A 21,737-nucleotide genomic window follows, 5' to 3' on the forward strand; every position below is an offset into this window, starting at 1 on the left:
GCGGACACATCCACCTGGATCCATAAAAAAAAAAAAAACAATATCTGCATATCTGGCTACGCCTCTGATTTATAGTCAAAGCGTAAGAATAAGCAGCACGCATAACGATTGCTGCTGACTTTACGCACAGATAGAGTTATGTTGGTGGTGTTCAGGTTTTTGGAGGGGAGGCAGACAGAGCAGGAATGTTTCTACGTGGCAGTGGGAGGAGAAGAGGTGGAGGGGGGACAATCTCACCGGGGGTTCAATTAGGCAAGAAAGAGGTTCAAGCTTTAAATGTGAAAAAAATATTGTAAAAAAGTAAAGCAGACGGTAAATACTCAAATCCTTCGGGTAAAATACACTCTTTTTGAATTCATGCTTTCCCTAATAAAAGTTATGAAATGTAGATTTTCAGCCCGGTTTTTCAGTTGTAATGTGAAAATCCGAACAACTGTAAAGTTTTACTTTTGTAATTTAATGGGAGGAGCACCTCCAGTAGCTCCCACTGGACGGAGCGATCTTGCCAGCCCCGTGCCCGTGGGAGGGGAGGTTTTGTCTGGATACGTGGTGGAACTTGAGGCGGGCCTATAGACCCACGCTCAACAGCCTACCCTTCCAGCTCTTTCCAGCCTCAAAAATGGCTACCTCCACTGCTTCCCAGCTTTTTTCTGCCTTATTAGTCGCATTTTTCGTCTCCGTGGTGAACTCCCAGTATGAGAAATACAGCTTCAGGAGTTTCCCCAGGCATGAGCTCATGCCTCTGGAGTCCGCTTACAAATATGCACTGGATCAGTACACCGGGGAGAAGTGGAAGGAGACGGTGGAGTACATGGAGGTGTCTCTGCGACTCTACCGGCTGCTGCGGGACAGCGAGGCCTTCTGCAACCTTAACTGCAGCTCCGTGAGGCTGGAGGACGAGCAGAGGTTTGCGGAGTTTCCAGAGCTGCAGGCGTTTGGAAACGTTATGAAAAGAGCGCAGTGTCTGAAGCGCTGCAAACAGGGCTTACCCGCTTTCAGGCAGACCATGCCCAGCCGGGACACTATAGATGAATTTGAGAGGAGGGAGCCGTACAAATACCTTCAATATGCCTACTTCAAAGTAAGCAGAACTAATAAGGAGGGGGCCTCGAAGGGCTCCCCTAAATGAGATTGGAGTCTCAAACTTTCTTTACCCAGTGATAATGGTTTATTTAACTATGGTCGTGATTTTTCCCCGACGTGCGTTTTGACGTCATCTACGTGCCACGGATGCACAATTGGGGGTCTGCTGTAAGAACTAAACTCTTGTGGTTTATGGTCCATTTTTAAGGAAAGGACATCTTAGAATCGTCAATTTTACACGCACAGCATGGTCACAGAAAGTCGACTGTTAAAGCAAATTTATGAATAGTTCAGGAAGCTGAGAAACATGACAAACGCAGATGATCCCATGTGGAAGTGTTAGTCAATATAGTTATTGTATTTTTAACATTTCCATGCTGGTGATTTCCTCCACATGTCCCAAGGGGTCACCGAAAAGTTTCATTTTAATAGAAACTAATGTAATCACATCATATTGAACTCCCAGTTGCCACAACTAAGCTCATAGGGCAATGCCAAAAAAGGGGGAAGACACACTGTTTTGCATGAGTTTCGCAAAGTAATCTATTAATCTAAAATAATTAAAAATATGCAGCAGTAACGGAGCGTGAAGTAAGATGTGCATGAGAGTGGAGATGTGTGTGAGGAATCAGAATCAGCTTTACTGACGAGGTATGTTTACATATACAAGTTACAGGACTACACCGTGACACAGACATTAATAGCACATCATCTTTATATCAAAGATGTTGGAATCAATGTAATAAATATATAGTTACTATATATCAATTCAATTCAACTTTATTGTATGCAGTTATATTTATAATTATAATTATAGTGCTTTATATACAGTTGAAGTTGAAGCAGATGTCAGTGATGAGGAAACAACAGGGGTCAACACACTGCCAACAATATAAGTTGTGGTCAGTTTTGGTGATTTAAACAGATTAATAAGTGAAGACAAACATCAGCTGATAACTGATAAATGACATCACTCTTACAAGTAAATCTACTGCTGCATGTGACACTCATTTCATTTCAGGTTAGTACCATAGGCTCTGTGTGGTTTCTTTACTGACCAGCACAAAAACAAATCATTTTAATGTGTGTTTTTGTGTTCTAGTCTGACAACCTGGCCAAGGCGGTGTCTGCTGCCCACACCTTCCTCCTGAAACACCCGGATGATGAGATGATGCAGAGAAACATGGCCTACTACAAGAGTCTGCCTGGAGCCGAGGAGCACCTGAAAGACCTGGAGACCAAATCCTACGAGGTAGGCACAGATACATGCTTTAAACACAGTGAGGCACGCTTTCATTTTGATCCTTTCTGATTTCTCGAGGCTTTTATCCACAAGAGGTGTCACTCCCATGTGGCATGCAGCCCACTCTGTTATTGGCTCTGTGGGTGCCCTGACGTGGAAGCAGCCTGTGGTCGTGCAGATCAAACGGGCATATCTGGGAATATGAACTTGCCAGTTTTGGTCTGAGGACTTTAAGGCATCCTTGGCACGGCCTCAGTGGCTACATCCACTTTACTTTACGCTACAAAATTTCATATGTCTTGATATTTATTAGCGTTGTTATGTAAAATACAAGCGTGGGAAGGTGGAAAAAGAGAGTCTGCAACCATTACTTGTCAAAGATTTCAGACAGAAGATAATCATAGTGTTGAAAATGATTAATACTGAGTCCTTCATCAAAGTTTGCATTAACACTCTGGATTGTGTTTTCAAATCCTTTTTTCTTGTGGTATCCCAGACCTTATTTATACGTGCCGTGAGGGCGTACAATGGCGAAAACTTCCGTACCTCGGTGTCAGACATGGAGCTGGCACTGAGGGACTTCTTCAAGGTCTACGACGAGTGTCTGGCTGCGTCTGAGGGACCGAGGGACATCAGAGATTTTAAAGACTTCTACCCCTCGATAGCTGGTCAGCTCATGTCCATCTCATGTGCAGTCATGACTGTTTATTGAAGGCCTAAACTTATTTTCTGTTTAGACCACTACATGGAAGTGCTGGAGAGGAAGGCCGGGTGTGAGAGCGACCTGACACCTGTTGTCGGCGGTTATGTTGTTGAGAAGTTTGTGGCCACCATGTACCACTACTTGCAGTTCGCCTACTACAAGCGTGAGTAGTACTCAGCTGGCAGCTTTGAGCAGAGAAGGATTTCTCTTTCGAATTTCTGAGGTTCGTTTGCTGGCGTTTGACTGTGACTTTGCTTTCAGTGAATGACTTGAAGAACGCAGTGCCGTGTGCAACCAGCTACTTGCTGTTTGACCCCAATGATGAAGTCATGAAGAACAACGTGGAGTATTACAAGTTCCACAAAAGCAAGTGGGGGCTGATAGATGAGGATTTCCTCCCCAGATCAGTGAGTGATGTTCAGATATGTTCACAGAATATGCACACACCTGATTGATGCATCTCAGCCTGGGAAAGCATATTGTGGATTTATTTAAAAAGCTTGTTTTATTTATTTATGTTTTTGTTATGATGATGATGACAAGTCCCTGAAGGACTTATTTCACATTTTTGGACGCATGTTTATTAGCCTTTTTACCTAAAAGTTGTTGAAAAGATCTGTTCGCAAATATGAAGCCTAGCAGGGCACAAGTCTGTGCACTGCAGGGTATCTGTGTTCTTATTGATTTTCACAGGTGCCCATGAGTGAATCCTGGAAGTTTCCACCCTGTTTCAAGCGTTTAATGTTAATTAAGTTCATATAGTAAGCCATTTGCCATATGCAGGTTTATTGTTAAAAACAGATATAAAAATGCATCAGTGCCAAAAACTGCAGTTCCTCCAGCAGCCACTTGAGGTTGGCTCTAAAAGTGAGATCAGCGCCATGGACTACCTTGTTAAAAAGCATGTTTACAGCCTGGGAAATAAAATGCTTCTGCATTATTACGGTTGTGGCCAACAGAGGTGGCTATAGTTAGCAGCTGTCTGCTGGGCTTCACCACAGCTGACCTCTCAGTCATGATTGTGGTGTTGGTGTATTTTGTAGCATTTACCTTTTGTGCAGGTAATTTCTCTAACAGCCCATCCAAGAAAGCAGAAGGTTTTATAAGTAAAATTTTATTGAACAAAGTTTAACTTAATTCAACTGAATTTATATAGCACCAAATCACAACAACTGTCCCCTAAATGTGATTTAGATTGTAAGATAAAGACCCTACAATAATACAAAGAAACCCCAACAATTAAACGAACCCTTTTGAATAAGCGCTTGGCAACAGTAGGAAAGAAAAACAATCTTTTAACAGGAAGAACCCTCTGACAGATCTAAGCTGAGGGCAGGCGGCCAGCTGAATGTATTTTTGATATACCAGTAATTTTTAAAAAAAAGTATAACTGTTCCTATAAAATGTTTATTGCTTTGTCACAGAAACACACACATCCTAAAGAGGACTTATTGGTTTCTTCCCCGCTTTTGAGTCTTTGGGTCTCTCTGACACTCATCATTTCTTTGACTGTTGTCCTGCAGGAGGCAGTCCGGTACTACAATCAGACCACCATGCAGCTTCAGATGTTGGAGTTCTCCAAACAGCGTCTGGCCAGCGACGATGAGGTGCGTGGTTTGTATCAAAGGATCTTTCCAGGCGGGAGGTTATCTTAGGTCAAGTGAAGTGAACATAAGATGCAGTCTATGCATAAAAATAGAAATACATAATTCCCATTAAATCACAGTTTGGACTGCACTGTTTGCATCTGTGAGCTTGTGTAACTGGGAAAACCCTGGATTCCTCAGGCTGGTCACATGATGACCTTCAGTACAATGTGTCCAGTGTTTATTAGACTGCAATATCACAGACAGCCGTGAGGTGGCAGTGTTGCATCATTTTTCTTTAAGTTATTTTACTGCAAGCACAAGAAGTGTGGCCATCAGGCCAACCCATAAGCCAGGATTACATGCTGTACGTGGTAAATACTATTCAGTTACTGACTGTAATCTCTTCAGTAATGCAGAATATGAGAAATCACAGATAAAACTGCGAGTGTGAGGATTAATGGTAATCCACTTAGTGGAAAAAACCTCGCTTTGAAACAAAACAGCCCCTCCTGAGTTGTCTCTGTGTCATTGTTTTTTCGTGTTTGTGTCTGCAGGGGGAGGTGGTCGAGTTTATAGATGAGTTCCTGGATGAGGATGAGGAGAAGATTCTGCCGAAACACTGAAAAACAACACAAAACACTCCCAATTTTTATATTTATCGGGTTTACAGTCTGTGGTTGATCGAGTTTGTTTTACTTTCCTACTGCGTGCCCATTAATATTCTGTTCAGTGGACATACAGCATAGTGGCTTAATAATTTAAAGAAAACTGAAATATTTTGTCTCGTCTTTTGTGAATCACACGAGTATGACTTTTTTTTTTTTTTTTTACAATAAAATAACTTTCCAATAATCACGGCTTTTCAGTGATGTTGTAAAACAACAGCCACTTCCACTGAGAGGATTTCTGAACAACAGCTGGATCAACTGAAGGCACAGATGCATCTCTCAGATCCTGTGTCAGGTCTTTGCTGGATTTGTTCCCTCGCTGTAGATAGAGTTTTAGTCCTGCAACTTCTAATTTTGTCCTCCACTTGTTCTTCAAAGTTGCAAGGAGACACTGCAAACCACGCTGAGATATGATAGCTCTTTGGGAATAGCCCTGCTGGTCAAAAAATACTACTTTATGTCTGTCAAGCTGTGTTGTCTTTGGTATTTTTCAGCTAAAGAAATGGGAACAAATGATGTGCTTTAGCGACAGGCTGCAAATGAAAAAAGTGCCTTAAGACACAATTTAAAACTGGCTCTTTGCTAAGTTCATCCCTTGAGTTAGGTAGCTCTTTGTGCTTAAATGGTTCACGGGTCTGTGTTAAGCCACTTAACAAACAACAGACATTCTCCAGATAAAGGTCAGGTACAAGGACTGGAGTGTCCAAATGTCAATAGAGAAGTTTTTAAAGACCCTCAGAAATTCTGCAAAACTGTGAAGACAGTGATGTAAACCTACCAACCATTCTGATTCTCTTTCACCACATGAGACAAACAGTAAATCATCCCAGTATCGAAGCTGGAAAAACAAAATTTTAATATCTGTTTTAAAAGTGACTTAAATGTTAATTACTCGGCTATTCTTCGTTTCCAGTTCACTGGTCTTTAACTGGAGCCCCAATATAAAGAAACCCAGAGGTAGAAGACAGGAGAGCTGAGCAGCGAGCCCACCAGAGAAAACACTGTGGTGTTTAATAATGTTTGAACATTGAGTCTCTGTGCAGTTTGTCACATGGTGATGTTAAAAACCCACAGGGGAACATTCCCTCTGTATTACTGTGTCTCTCCAACTCTTCGCCTTCTCCTTCTGTCCTGTTTCTTTTATTACCTCTTCCTCAGCTGTAGTTCATCCCACCAATTTCTCTCTTCTGCTTCTTTTTGCTTGGAGAAGCAGAAGCATTAAAAATGTCCTGACGAAAAGACAGAGTAACATCTTTTGCCGTGTCCACTGTGAATACTAAAGAAAGATAACAACTGAAGATTCCTATAAGTTAGTGCATCTAGTTGACCCAGAGCAAAAGTAAACTAGAAGCCAGAGTTATACCACATATTTATTTGTGAAGACACATACAGTACACATTTCATCTTGTCATAAATCACATAAGGCTGAGAGGACGATGCTGCAAATAACTAGTCACGCTTTTAATTTAACAACGTCTATTTTTATGACCCTTCTTCAGGCATCCTTCATGTGGCAAACCTGTTGTTTTGCCACAGAGTTCGTTGCTTGATAACCTACGGCGTGGGCGAGTACAGTCGCGGTAATCACAGCTGAAGTAAAAGGTAGTCGAGCAGACGTCGCGGAGATGAGCGTACCCTGTGTAAGATATGAGGGGTGGTTTGTAATGCCACCTGTGAAACAAGAAACAAGGTATTTCCACATACTGGTAATGCTGTCGTATGTACAGCGAGTCAATACAGTCACAGATCATATGCACAGAAACACACAGACGTCAGGTACTTAATAATTCCCCGTGGCCTCGCCACATTAACGTCAGTTCATTTTCAGACACCATGAAGGAAACAGATTAAGATATTTCCTGTAAATCAGTTCGTTATTGATTTTGAAATTATGCAAGAAAATTCTTTACCATTAAGTTTCTTTTTTATTAATCAGCGGTCCCTGTTGACAATAATTATAATCACTTCCCATGCTCTTACCCTTATATACTGTTTTATTTACATTCCTACTGTAAAACACTGAAATTTGACCACAAACATGACTATTTGTATCCATTTACATCTGCTCTTTTACATTTTCTAAATATTTGGCACATATGGAAAGATGGCACATCGATAACAAAGAATGATAGAGTATTTTTAAAAATCCTGAATGCATTCATCTCTGTTTGGCAGAAATTGTCACAACACTGATATCTACTCAGACATGAGCAAATATTCCCAGAGTCCAGTCCTCTGTAACTGCTCATAGTGTAATGATTTATGACACATTCGCCATTATATGTGTGTGTACACTCACCGGTCACCTGTTCAACTCCTCATTAAAGGAACTATCCAATCAGCCAATCACAGCAGCAGCTCGAGGCATTTAGGCATGCGAACATGACGCGCTGAAGTTAAGACTGAGCATCACAATGGAGAAAAGAGGTGATTTAAGAACGTGACAGCTGATAGCGAGGCAATAGTAACTCAAATAACTACTCGTTACAACCAAGTTTTGCACAGGGCGTCAAACCTCGAAGCAGATGACCTTCAGCAGAGGAAGACCACACTGGGTACCACTCTCATCAGGTAAGATGAAATTGAGGCCAAAATTCACCAAAACTGGACAAGAGAAGACTGTAAAATTGTTGTCTGGTCTGTTGAGTCTCAGTTTTTGTTTTCACATTAGGATGGTAGGATCAGAATTTGGTGTAAATAAAAATTCATGGATACATGCTGCCATGCGTTAATGGTTCAGGCTGCTGCTGGTGTAATGGTGTAGAGGACATTGTCTTGGCACACTTTGTACCCTTTTAGTGCTAAATGAGCACCGTTTCACCACCACACCCTACATGAGTATTGTTGCCGACCATGTTCGTCCCCGTGCACGCCTCTTCCAGCAGGATGACACACCACGTCGCGAAGCTCGGATCATCTCAAACCGCTTTCTTGAACGTGACAATGAGTCAGCTGTTCTCAAATTGGCTCCACAATCACCAGATCTCAATCAAACAGGCAATCTTTGGGATGTGGTGGAACAAGAAATTCACATCATGGACTTACAGCCGATAAATCTGCAGTACCTGTGTTATGATGTCATGTCAATATGGACCAAAATCTCAGAGCAACGTTTCCAGCACCTTGCTGAATCTATGCCATGAAGAATTAAGACAGTCCCTTTTAGAATAAAAGGGATGTAAAGTGGTATTTGAGTGTATATCAATCTCTCTGTTTTAGGGCAGTGGAGTCCTATTTTTGATCATTTGAAAATCTAAATGCACTTTTTATTAAACTTTTGGCTGCATTGAAACTCTATTTAAACTGTATTTATTTGAGGCTGTGGTTCTTTTTCACCACAGTGTTTAATCTGTGGTTAGTTGGACTGATGTCAGGATCTACTCTGCTTCCTCGGTCGGTACCTTCAAACATAATTTACTGCTGGCTGGCGGATTGCACAGACCTGCGACACACACACGCACACTATCACACACACGCATACATGTGGCTGAGTCTGTAATCTGGATGCCTCTTTATGTCTCATCAGCTGAATGTCAAAACCAACACAGACAAGAAATATTTCTCCCATCAGACTCCACCTCTTATTTACACCTTTCACCAGCCTCTTTTCTTTCATCTCACCCCTCTCAGTACTCTTCATGTCCTCCCGCGAACCTCCTGTGGTGAACTAGACCTTTTTTTTTTCCATAAACACAATACACAGAATATCAAACAATGCACATCAGCAATAATACAAGCACTCAACAAAAACAACAGCAAGAAATCTTCATCAAAATGTCCAAGAGCTTTGGAGAATGAAGTTTCAGTTCCTATATTCAGGCAGTGCTGTGCCTCATGTTGTGGTTTTCCTACATGTTAATATCTTTAAAGTCTCGCTTCTCAGCTTCTGGAGTTGAATCCAGCCTGGTTTATGTCCAGGTAGATGCCAGAGCTTTAAAAATCATGGATAACATACAAGGACTGGTGGATTTCCTCAGAACTACTAAGTGACAGGACTATTGCCATCTTGTTTCATTCAAGTTTCACTATGTTAAGCATCATTACAATATTTTGTGCTAGCTTTTTTAAAGTTTATACCTAAGATCAACAGTTTTCAACTGAATCTTCCCATCCTTCCCAAAGGAAGAGTGTCTGTGCCAACCTCTCTCCCCTACACCTTTTGCTGCATCTCTATCTGTTGGCCCTGTCTGGCCTGACTTTGGCCCTTCCCATTCATCTCATACGCCGAACTCTTCTGCTGCTGTCGTCGGTAACACCACACCGCGACAATGACTGCAGTTGCGATGACACAAATCGCCACAACAATGGCCGCCACAGTGGGGCCTCGACCGGAAGAGCTCGGAGGGAGGGGAGGGCAGGCGTCATCCACACAGATCGTCTCTCCCATCTCCCCTTCCTGCTCTCCCCTCTCCCCAGTCTCACCAGGCAGGCTGAGCACTAAGCCGTCCTTGTGCACTGGAGGGCTTGGGCCATGATCAAGGAAGGGATGATCGGTAATGTCAGCCATCCAAGAGTCGGTGGGAACTGCTTGTTGTGTGCTGTAGTCTCCGGTCTCAGAGTATGAAGGAGAGTCTGAAGGCTCCAGAAGGTCAGGGGCAGGGGTCCCGATGGAGTCAGGCCACACCTCCTCTAAAACCCCTAGTTCGAATTCACGCACCGTGGTGAGAGACTCTTGCTCCTTGGGCGAGCTGGTGTAAGGTCTAGGAATTTCCACCTCAGTGGGTCTGGGCGTCGTCTTGACAAATCTCCTTCTGTCTTTATCCTCTGGTTTCACCCTCTCTGTTACGGAGTCACCGTTTTCGAAAACAACAGGGTAACCGTCCAGCCACGTGTCATCTGTGGCTGACTTTCCGTCTGCTCCCCTCTGAGTGACGTTCTGATGCTTATCGGCTACCACAGAAAAAACAACATGCCGACGACTATCATCTTCATGGCTATCGTGATCGTCATAGCTCTCAGCGTCTTTGTGTCCAAAATCATCGTGATCATCAAGGTCAGCATAATGGGTGTCGTCATAATGTATGGCACGGTCATCGTGGTCATCGTGGTCATCGTGGTCATCATGGTCATCATGGTCATCCTGGTCCAGATGTTCCTCAGAGACCTCATGATGTTCTCCATTATGATCATCATGATCCTCCTGGCTTTTGTGTCCGTCGTAAGTATCATCTGGATCGTCGTACTCCTTGCGATCACGGTCCTCCTCATGTTCGCCCATGTCATAATGCTCCTCGTGATCGTCATAGCTTTCATGGCTTTCCCTTTTGTCCAAATCTTCATCTTGACCTGGTTGCCTCTTGTGCTCATCGTGGTCTTCCTCTTGGTGGCTGCCGTCTTGATCGTCATGGTGGTCATCTTCAAGGATGTCGTCCTGGTCATCATGGCGGCTGGTGTCAGGATCATCAAAATCATCTCCTTCATGATCAGGATCATCAGCATCAACGGGATGTTGACGATAGGGCCTTTCTTGACTCGTGTGCTCAATGCTCTCCTCAGATCGGTCAACAGAGGTTCTCTGTGTTGTCTGCGTGGCTGGATTGATGAAGACCTGAGGTTCTTCCTCCTGGAAGGTCTCAGAGGGGAACCAGAACATGTGTTTCTGGGAGAGAAGAGAGACGGGTGCTTCGGTGGCTTCCACTGTATCAATCTTGGCCACCTCAGTTCTCTCCTGCTGCCTCGTCCGAGGACCTACCAAGTCCTCACCAGCCCGTTCCTCATTTTTTTCTCGTTTAACTAAAGCTCCTTCAAATATTTCACTATCTTCAGCCACTTCTCCTCCCACTTTAAGCTTTCTGCTCAGGTCTCGATGGTCCTCCTCAGCTTTGGCTCTAAAACTCGTCTCTTGCTGCTCCACGCTCATCTCTCCATGTGGGTACGCAGCTCCATACACTTCCTCGTGTACATCGCCATGAGCCTCTAATGGTGTCTCAGGTTGGCGCTCTGCCTCTATGTAGGAATCTGTGAACTTGTCCTCGTAGTCTGTGTGACTCACCTCATCTGCAGAAAGACAAAATAGAAATTTGTAAACTTTCAAGTCAGATCAAGTATCTACATTTATTATTTATTATTTTATGACTCAAAGAAAGTTAGCAAAAGTTCCCAAGATATTCAATGCCACCTCTTTTAATTAAATATGATGCCAAAGGCAGTCTCCAGTAGATAGGCATTGCAAATTCTCTGCTCCGCTCTTTGGTAGCTTCATAATGATGCCAAGGCTCTGAAAAGTCACGGTCCTACCAAGAAATAGAAAATAAAACCTACACAAAACCTAAGAAAAATGTTTGTTTTTTGTTTTGTTTTGTGTATTTTCAATGACATTTAGTGGCACTGCTGGATAGATTTTGAGACCTTTAGCTGGAGCCAACTATTGCCATCTGTTTCCACTGATCATACTGAGCTAACATAATCTGGCTGCTGGGTTGGCAGACCCTGACGTCACTGATTCTTGTTTCCAAACCAGCAAAATGTCAGTGTCACTCTTGAACCAGTTCCCCTGGTACACAGCCAGTTCTTTAAATCAGAAACACAAAAGAAAAATGGTTTGAGATTATGATCAAAGCTGGACCTCAAAATGTCTGGGTAGAAAACAGATATTTGTGACCTTTTAGAGGCTCCATTAACTAAACATAGCTGCCAATATTGTAAGAAAATTAAAATCTAGAGTAGTTTTCCCTGGAAGGTTTATGAACGACTGCTTTAGATTAAAAGCATGATTAACTGTTAGCTAATAATCCACACAGGCCATGCATTTTGCCTTTATAAAGGATTAGCGACACAAGCTAAAGCACCAGTAACACCATTTCCATCCCAGCTAACAACTGAGAGTCTGTTCAAACACAAAGAATCAAACTCTGACCACAACAGCCTCTTACCTTTAACACAAATCTGCACCAGTCCATACCACTCCCCACAGCTGTCACACAGCAGGCTAAAGGCTGTGTGTCCACCGGGCATCACGTAACCTGGGACACATGTGTACAGAAGCTCATCTCCCATCTCGGACCCAGAGTGACTCTGCAGGCGTGCATTAGGAAAAGATGGGGGGTCTCCACATGGCTCATCTATCAGCAACAAGCATATAGATGCACGTATTTAGTAATAGAGCTGTTATACTTATTCCATAGGAAACAGTGTTCTCTGTAAATGTCAACCAATGCTTATCAGCTTTATAATATCAGTATATCATGTGTAATAAGAATGAACGAATGAATTCTGGACATGAAGCAAAAGCTTTTATGTAAAAGAATTATGTGAATTTTAAGAACATGAGGATAAAGCATGAATATTAAACAGAATCTGGTCCAATCTTCATGGATAATGTTGTGGATAACTATGCATATTAAAGTTTTCATCAAGGGTGATGGAAAGCAGGTTCGAACCTTGTCGAACTTTGGATTCAGGCGAAGGAATGCCAGGAATTCTGTGTCTGCATCTTTGCATGTTCAGGCTATGTTTTTTCTCTGAACCTACTTTTATTTTCATGTACAGGATCTCGAGGTATAGCTGAGGTGAGCAGGGTATTTGCTTTGGGAACCTCAGCTTTTGTGGATGATGTGATTCTGTTGGTTTAATCAGAGCGTGACTTTCAGCATGCACTGGAGCGGTTTGCAGCCGAGTGAGAAGCAGGTGGGATGAGAATCAGCGCCTCCAAATCCAAGGCAACGGTTCTCTGCCAGAGCACAGTGGAACGATGGGGAGGAAGGCTGCCTCAAGCAAGAGAATCCAGTCATCCTGGGATGTCATTCACAAGTGATGGGAAGGTGGAGCACGAGATGGATTGGCGCATTGATGCAGCATCAGCAGTAATGAAGACATTTTACCGGACTGTTGAAGCAGAATCTCTGTGTCTACGTCCCAACCTTCACCTACGGTCATGAAATCCAGGTAATGGCCGAAAGAATGAGGTCACAAAAACAAGCGGCCAAAATGTGTTTCCTCCACAGGGTGGTTGGCTAACCTTAGAGAGAGGGTGTGGAGGTCAGACATCTGTGGGCATCACAGAGTAGAGCCACTGCGCTTGCATTTTGAAAGGAGATAGTTGAGGTTGTTCGAGCTTCTGGTTAGGATGCCTCCTGAGTGCCTCCCTTTGGAGGTTTTTCAGGGGCACCAGTTGGGAGGAGATCCCAGGGTGGACTCAGAATCTGCTAAAGACATTATGTATCTATTCTGTGCTGGGAAGGTCTCTGTATCCCCCAGGAGCAACTGGAAAGTGTGGCTGGGGAGAAAGATATCTGGGATACCCTGCTGCCAACTTGACTTTAGATAATTAAGATAATTAAAGATCAATACAGTTTGTTTTGCATTATATCCATAATATATTGTTAAATTCTAATAACAAGTGTTTTATTGTTTATTATGAACTAAAATATGATTTAAAATGTAAAATAAAGTTTAAAAATCCCCCAAATGGTTATTCAAAAAGACATTTTGACTATAGACTGTAGTGCAACTTCTTTTTACGTGTTTCAGATTAAATGTGGAATCTTTAATTAGTTCAGTGTAACGGTGTGAGTGGGTTTCCCTGACAATGGTGCCTCCAGGGATCCTGTATTTAATATACCCAACCATAACTAGACAATAAGCTGTGTAGTTGGTTTGCCTGTATCAAATGGATGTGAAGTGTTCACATGTGCTCCCACAGCAGAGAGTGTCTGCCAACCTCAGGGTGTGTGGCACATGGACAAGAGAAATCTTCCAAGTTTTGATCCAAAACCTGGCAATGATGTGCCAGATGTGATGTGTGTCTTTTAGTTTCAGCTGCATCAGAACTAACACACATTCATGGATCCAGTTGTTTCACATCACATTTACATTTACACACACACACAAACCTGAGTCATTCATGTCCTGATCGCTACTACCATTCCTCTTCTACGATCCTTACGTACTGTGTATGTTTTCGTGTGGGTTTACTGACCTTTGTCTTTGATGCAGAAGGCGTCCAGGTGCGTTGCGTCCTCTGTGCCATTTTCTGTCCTCACTTCTACAGCTTTCAGCACACCGCCCACAACATTACACACTGTGGTCCTGGAAATAAACAGACATGATATCCATACTGCATAAAATCAAGTCACATGTTCACACTCTCATTAATTAACGTGACATAACACTGACTTGACTATAGAGGAGCATTTCACAATTGCGTCTGTTGGTCTCTGTTGCTATTCTTTCTCTTTGTAACAGCTGTGCTATATTTTGTGCACATTTTGAGCATTCTTAATTTAGTCATCGTCTATTTAATTCTATTTAATTACCTCCAAAGAGGTTTGCGCTTTAATTTTAGCTACTATAATTTTAGTATTTTTGAGCTCTTCTGTCCGTGTGTGATGTACCTGCACAGTTTGCTAACAAAGCTTGCTAGCATTATCAGAACACTTATGTTCACTTCAATAGAGTAATTCAGCAAACATGGCTTAAACCCTGAAATCATCTCCCAGGTCAAACCTGGTTGCAGTTCAGTTCCAAAAACTGAGCAGGACCTGGACAAGATGTTGTTGTTTGCACTCCCAAATAGATGGTCTGACTTGAACATCTCTTAGTGAGGGATAAATATAGATTAGATTGGTGCATTGCAAATGAGATGCTTTGTAAACAATGTGGAGCAATTCTCACCAGTAAAAACATGACAGAATTTTACGCATTACATTTTAGTCAACTGAATCAACTTTAGATTTAATCTAGGATAATCTTATGGTATTTAGTCAACTGAAACTAATTAATGTTTTAATCTAAAAACTACTAATAAAACTGAATCAAAATTTGCTGTCAAAATGACCACAGAGCTGCTATTTCTCTTCTCATTCTTTCTATCAGATTCTTTTTTTAATTGTTTCATCTAAGTGATAACAAGATTGTAGAACACAAGTTTTATCTTTTTTAAACATCCAGGCAACATTCAACAAGTACCTCGAATTAGTGTCGAGGTCGTGTCTCCAACATCGAGTTTGCTTTTTAGTTTTGAACTAGTTTTCAGCCGTGAACAAGAACTATCGCTACAGTCATTCAGCGTTGAAATGTTTGCTGAGTAGATATGAAAAGTTTATTATAGCATCTTTGTGACTAGGGAAGGGCACCGGTTCTGACATAAACGGTAGTAACCAGCGCACATTTCGGTGCTTTATTTCGGTGCTTTTTTTTCCTGAGCTGTGATACACTTCTAGCCAATCATTTTACGTTTTCAAGGATAGTAGGCAGGCCCAGGTACATACGTTCTTTTAGAGCAGAGCTACAGATTAAAAATGCCCAAGGCGAAGCGGTCAAATGTCTGGCTGTATTTCACAGTGAGGCTGTGTAGCTGCTCTTGGTTCTTTAGTCAGACCTTCACCTCACTTTAAAAAAGCCAAGATAAGACTGTCCACAATGCCTCAAAGCAGTGGATTGCAAACCAATGAATAATATCCATCAATTATTTACAGTCTACCAGTCTGCCATCATTTATTTACAGGCCTGACCAGCATGCTGGGAACCAGTGGACTAAAACAATATGTAAAAAAGAGCTAGCTCCAAAGTAGAATTCTGAATACAATGCATTGGAAATGTTTTGAGTATTATATATTTTTTGGCTTTATTTTTGTATTTTTTTCTGGGAGATTATGAATGCAGGTCATTAACTTGTAATTAACACTGAAACATTCCTCTACATATTCCCTCCACCCCTGATATCTAAAGCTGTACCTCTGATTAAGTGCGCATGTGGGAAAGTTGACTACGCACACAGTTTATTCACCACCACTTGATTTGTTGCCCATTTAAATATTATTGCAGTATGACATCAGGGTCCAGGAACACACATCATGACTCAGATATGTTGCAGTATCAGCGGCTGTAGCCTTTGGCACAGTGTTATCCCACGCTGATACATTATGGATAGATGTTCCCAGAGAACAAGCCTTAGGTTACAGCCAACTTCAAATAGAGAAGTCATAACATTGTGGACATAAAGCAGCGCATATTCCACTGGGACTGAATGAGCACAGCTCCTACAAGCTGCAGAAGCTACTAAAGCTGAGTGAATACTCTATTTATGTTGCAGCATAATCACATTATTAACCCGTTTATCATTCAAAAACACCAGATAAGACAAGGCCAATCAGATTATGTTCCCACAGAGGCTGGCAGTAGCAATCAGTCCTGTGGGAAAATTCAGAAATATGAGCTTTAACAGCAAGTTTGATTGGTGATATTAGTTACTAAGAATCATTCTATAGAATAGACACTGGGTGTGCATTTGATCTAAACAAAGCATCACTAATTGGAAATAATGTAACTAGCAGGGGCGCCAGTTTAGCTCAGCAGATTGAACAGGCGACCCATAAACTGTAAGACTATTGCAGAGGCCCGTGTCTGAATCTAGCCTAAGGTATTTGCTGCATGTGTTCCTCCTGCTCTCTCTCCCAGGTTTCCCCTCATCTTTCAACCGTACTGTCCTGATAAAGGCTTAACTAGCAGTGCATTGAGAGAGTGGAGCAGGTCAGACTGCATGCGTGTGCCATGTTAGCTTTGCTTTATGGGGGAGAGAGTCTGAAGGAGAAAAGAAGAAATCACAGAGAAAGCACTCAGAGAGGCAAAAAACACTGACGACTGTTTAAAAATTTAACTTTCATCCCTGCAGGTATCTGTGCCCGAGAAGAATCCATCACCTGACAGTGCGGCCTTCATTTTTCTTGTATAATGGTGTACAGAGGTACAAAATGACTGACAGGTCAGAAGAAGATGTTAAGGTGGAAGAGTCAGCGTAGGAGGCACTTGTTAAAGCTCCTAATAGACCTACAGACTTATGTCATACACATCTGAGGTGGTTAACTGGCACTGACGCCAGTCTGGAAGCATCACAGCTCACACACCAACGACACAATTATTCATCTAAGCAACCAACATGTGAGTGAGGGAGTGGGTGAGGGTGGCCTTTACACAACCAGTGGGAGTGTGTGTGGTAAGGTGGGCAACAAAACAGGAAAAAAAAAACAGAGAAAAGGATGGAGGGACAAGAAAAACAGACAAAAACATTAATAAAATACCTGCAATCAATGTATTTTTACCTTTAACTAACATTGATTGATGAGCTAGATATATATTAGGAACCACCATGCTGCGCTTCAGAGTGATGATTTATTTATGATGAAGACCACGCAGGAGAGGAGGATGAATCGGCTGTGAATCGTATTTCCCTCACACACTCTGCAAATTCACAGCCCATAAATAATCAGCGCATAATGTCCGAATGACTGCAGCACCTTCAGCTGTTGGACTGCTTTTCTTACTCTGTGTTTCCTGATATATTAGAAGAACATTCTGGTGCTTTTCTGCAAAACTGCCTCCAACACAGACCAAGGTTGTCTGTGTTTCCTGAAAAAGTTACAGGAAAAGTTCACTGTATCTGAATATACGTCAGATTCCACGTCTGTCATTGTCACTGCTCGAATAAGCCGTCCAAAAAGGAGGTGTGTAGCTCCTGACTTCAGCAGACGGAGCTGTGGTAGCAGGGTGATATAGTGTGAAACGCAGTAAGGGAGTGTGAAAGCTGATGTCCGCTGATCAACATGTACAGAGCCAGCGGTGTATAAAAGGAAAAGATGATACGTCCCTAACCAGATATGTTACAAGCATATTATTGTATGTTAGAAAGTCGGTGGGCACTTTGAACCAGGTTAACCCCTGAAAGGCTTTATTTCTCAATTGTTTCATTGAAGTCTCCGTTCATTTTTATAACGAAGTTTCCAGTTTGGGAGTTTCGTTGTGGTTGACCAGCCCTGTAGGTGGAATAGTCGGCCGCTCCCTTATTCACAAAGGGTCACTACAGCAGGATATGCTAAATGCCCTTCAACCTTGATGAAAAACAAGGTTCAAGAAATCTGTGAAAGAACCCCAGCACTCACAGACTAATTGTATTTTATAGTCTCTAATATACTGTAGAGCAGGGGTGTCAAATATAAGGCCCGGGGGTCAGAATTGGCCTGGCAGAGACGCCAACCCGGGCCGCACTGGATGTTTTTTGAAAATGTGATCGAGGGCATTGACACTGAACTTCTTTTTCTCGTACTGAGATAAAATGTGCAGTTAAACGTCTTTACACTGAGAGAAAAGGGGGATTTTTACGTAAAAGTTTTGAATGAACTCGTAGTCGTGTCATTTAGAACAACCATTAATAATCATTTGGATTTTGGCTTACATACACCGAGAATTTCAGGGTCAACTTAACCATTTATTGGTCAAACAAAGAGCACGCTTTGCTGTGAATGGACCCAAAAAAGCATCTCAACTATTATTCATTAAAAGCAGGCATGTGTTCACCAGGTGTCTGCGTCCATTTAAAAGGAACATGTTTCATACTCTTCATACATTTTTCTATTAGGAGCTGCAGTGTAGGATACTATAGTAGCAGTAACAGTGTTCATGAGGTTTTATCCCTATAATCACCACTTGTCAGCTTCATCTCCGTTTAAGCAAACCGGGTACCCCTCTTCCTCCAGGCCCAAATCTGCTCTGTTCTGAAAGCTGTGAGTGTCGTTGCCGTGGAGATGAGAGGTGTAAATGGAGGCAGTTGTCGACATGACACCCCATCTCAGAATTCCCTCCTCCTCCAGGAAGAAACAGAGGAGTCTTTCTCCCTCTCTGCTTCCTCTCTCTGCTTTTTCTCTTTCCCCCCTGAAATGTGTCACTCTTCTATCTCCCCGCTCGCTTTCTTTACTTCCTCTCTCTTTCATCCATTCCCGAAACCTCCGTCTCGCACACACACACCATAATGACCTCTGACATCTCCTCTGAAGACAGCTGCTATTCTTACCCTACTGAGCCCCCGTAGAGCCACCCGCGGGTGCACGGGGAGAAGTAGCACTCCACCACAGCGTGACGAAGCTCCTCTACTGATGCCAGGCGGCCGCGGTGCGAGGCACAAGCTTGCTCAGCATCTCTGAAGCCCTGCAGGTCAGAGGAGTTCCTCAGGTCCAGCACAAACACTCGACCTGAGGAAATGCAAGGAGATTAACATTAAATAACATTTTATACAAACAAATTCAGGATAATAGCAGAATGTGTAGGAAGTAAATATTTTTAAGGACTTCTTAAAGCCTCACTCGTGAGTGTGAAATCTCAGTGGCACAGTCGTGGATGTGCAAGGATCTGCTTTGCTCACCCCCCTGTGATCATTAATTGACTGCAGGAGCGATCGCATCAGCATACCGGTCCTGTCATTACCACCCCGTTCTCACATCACGGCTGTCCAGTAACACAGGACAGAAATGTGCTCCAGGTTCATAATCGCAGGAGTCACGTTTTTGAAATATTTACACGACTCTGAGATAAACCAAAATAAGCTGTATCTGGCACAGAGGAGAAGTCTTCCTTCGAGGCTTTCTGCCAGACAAGCTCTCTAAAAATGTGTTGCTGAAAGGCTGTAGGAGGGCACTGGTGAGACAAGCTGTGCACGGGAGCTGAAGTTGCTGCTTATAGTCGTTCTTCTGAGTTTACTGAATACCTGCAACTTCAGAGAGTTATCTGCAGAGGCGTGATCAAAGACAGCTGTCTTTCATCTGTGGGTTTTAGGTTATTTTGAGTTTTGTGGTTGTTTATTAAGAACTTTTAGCTTTCTTTTCATTATCATTTTAAAGCCTCAGTTTTGATGACTGTTGTAGACGGAGACATATTGTCATTTGTTTGTATGATTCTGTTACAGCGATTATTCTGTTTTAAGTTCATGGTTCGATATTCGTTTAGTGTCCCTGGTGTCTCTGTGCATCATGCTTAAATTTCTATCCCTGATTTATCACTTCCTGTTTTATTTTGACAGTCATTTATCGTTTTGTATTTGCTTTTACTTCCCTTGTCTTGTTGTCCCTAATTATTTTCAGTTCTTTTTTTCTCCACTCCCCCTGATTAGTCCTCACTGTGTCTCTGAGTATTTACGGTTTCATTTTCCCCCATCTGCATCTGTTTCACCTGCTCTTGAGTGTGTTTTGCTTCTATTTTGGATTTATTGGTGTGTTTGCCTCATTGGACTTGGTTTTTATTTTTGACACATCTGTTTATGAGCCCTGCATTTGTGTCCTTTTGCCGCACCTTGTGGCAAAAGCTGCAGCAGATGACACAGCAGCAGTTCTGTAATTATTTATAGCTATTAATAATTTTTGATGATGTTAACAATTTTTTCTTATCAGTTTTTTACGTTTCAGACAGGTGAGCAGTCACAGTCAATGACTGCCACCAGCTGCAAGATCACTTTTGTTTTATTGTCAATAAAAGTTTGACCCATTTAATTAAGTTCACAATATTCTTTCTTGTCAATCTTAAGTTTCTATCTTCATTCCTCAATTTGGTCCATATATGCAGGAGTGTCATCAAGGATGTTTCCTATAACTATATAAGACAGAAACTGTAACAACTGTAACAATGAAAGCACATTTACATTTAGGTTCCTCTAAATAAATTATTCTCTGTGCATTCACTGAATCTTTAGATCCCAAAGTCACAAATAAAAGAAGAATGCAATTTGGACTGCTTATTATTCATTTTTAATAAATATCTCAGATATTATGACAGTGTGTCGAGTAACCTTAAGCTACATGGAAGAGAAGCATCTTTTTTAAGCTGTTTGGAGGGCTCGCCTGCACTAAATGAAATTTCTCAAAAACCTATATAGCTATCGATCCACGAGGGGGCACCAAAATCTAAAGTTGCCTAGAGCATAAAAAGGGCTAGAGACAGCCCTGCTAATCAGCCACTGAAAATAATATAAGAGAAAACTTTTTAGCAACAAAGCAGTAAAAAAATAATCTTCTCTCGTGCACTCTAAAGGTTTGAGAATGACTGCTGGACAAAGCAGACCACTCACACAGCTTAGAACAAAGAACAAACTGCGGGTTTAACGGGAGAAATAGTGTGGTGTAATTGTCTCTTTTGCCATTAAACATTTATTTTAGAACACCTTTTGACTCTAACAGGCTTGGTGCCAATTGCTGGCGCGCTACGCGTAATTGGCGCACATCACCACCACAGCTTTAGCAAACGGACAAAATTAGATCAGAAAATAATTTTACAACGAGGTGTACGGGTTATTTCAATGATTTCAAATGTTTACTTACCGTCTGCAGTTACAACAGTCACCAGAAGACAAACCAGGCATCCAAACAGCAGCAGTTTGTGATAACAGCGATCCAGCATCTTTTTTCTTCCGTCCACAGCTGTACACTAACTGTCAACTCTTATTTTTAAGAGAAAAGAAAAAGTTTTCAAAAACTTCAAAAATTTGTATTTACAGGCTTACAGGGTTAAGCAAACTCCTGCTATTTCCCTGCGGGTGGCAGAGGTTGGCTCTGGGAAGGTAAGGGGCTTGTTAACAAGTGAGGATGTTAACAGAGCTGCTCAGGAGCGAGGCGGTTATCGCCCCAAATAGTCGCACTGGCAAGCAGATGGAGCACCTGTGTGAAAACTCGCGTGCACCCGCTAGAAAACAGGCG

General features: G+C 42.2%; 2 protein-coding genes across 2 annotated transcripts; one reads left to right on the plus strand and one right to left on the minus strand.

The window, feature by feature from the left end:
- The first annotated feature begins 536 nt into the window (after positions 1–536).
- Positions 537–6,511, plus strand: crtap (cartilage associated protein). The gene is made up of 7 exons (XM_085446496.1): positions 537–1,081; positions 2,186–2,335; positions 2,823–2,994; positions 3,064–3,192; positions 3,291–3,436; positions 4,553–4,636; positions 5,173–6,511. The coding sequence occupies exons 1-7, from the start codon at positions 620–622 to the stop codon at positions 5,239–5,241; spliced, it is 1,212 nt and encodes a 403-aa protein (XP_085302622.1). The 5' UTR covers positions 537–619; the 3' UTR covers positions 5,242–6,511.
- A 127-nt stretch (positions 6,512–6,638) lies between these two features.
- On the minus strand, positions 6,639–21,737 carry susd5 (sushi domain containing 5). The gene is made up of 5 exons (XM_085446489.1): positions 21,363–21,737; positions 19,070–19,247; positions 14,204–14,313; positions 12,159–12,347; positions 6,639–11,283 (listed from the first exon to the last, which is right to left on the minus strand). Exons 1-5 carry the CDS (start codon positions 21,439–21,441, stop codon positions 9,437–9,439), a joined length of 2,403 nt encoding a protein of 800 aa, XP_085302615.1. The 5' UTR covers positions 21,442–21,737; the 3' UTR covers positions 6,639–9,436.

This window comes from Copadichromis virginalis, linkage group LG22, assembly GCF_057382275.1.
Source record: "Copadichromis virginalis isolate Kocher_CV1m ecotype Utaka linkage group LG22, C_Virginalis_male_GT1.1, whole genome shotgun sequence".
Taxonomy (NCBI): domain Eukaryota; kingdom Metazoa; phylum Chordata; class Actinopteri; order Cichliformes; family Cichlidae; genus Copadichromis; species Copadichromis virginalis.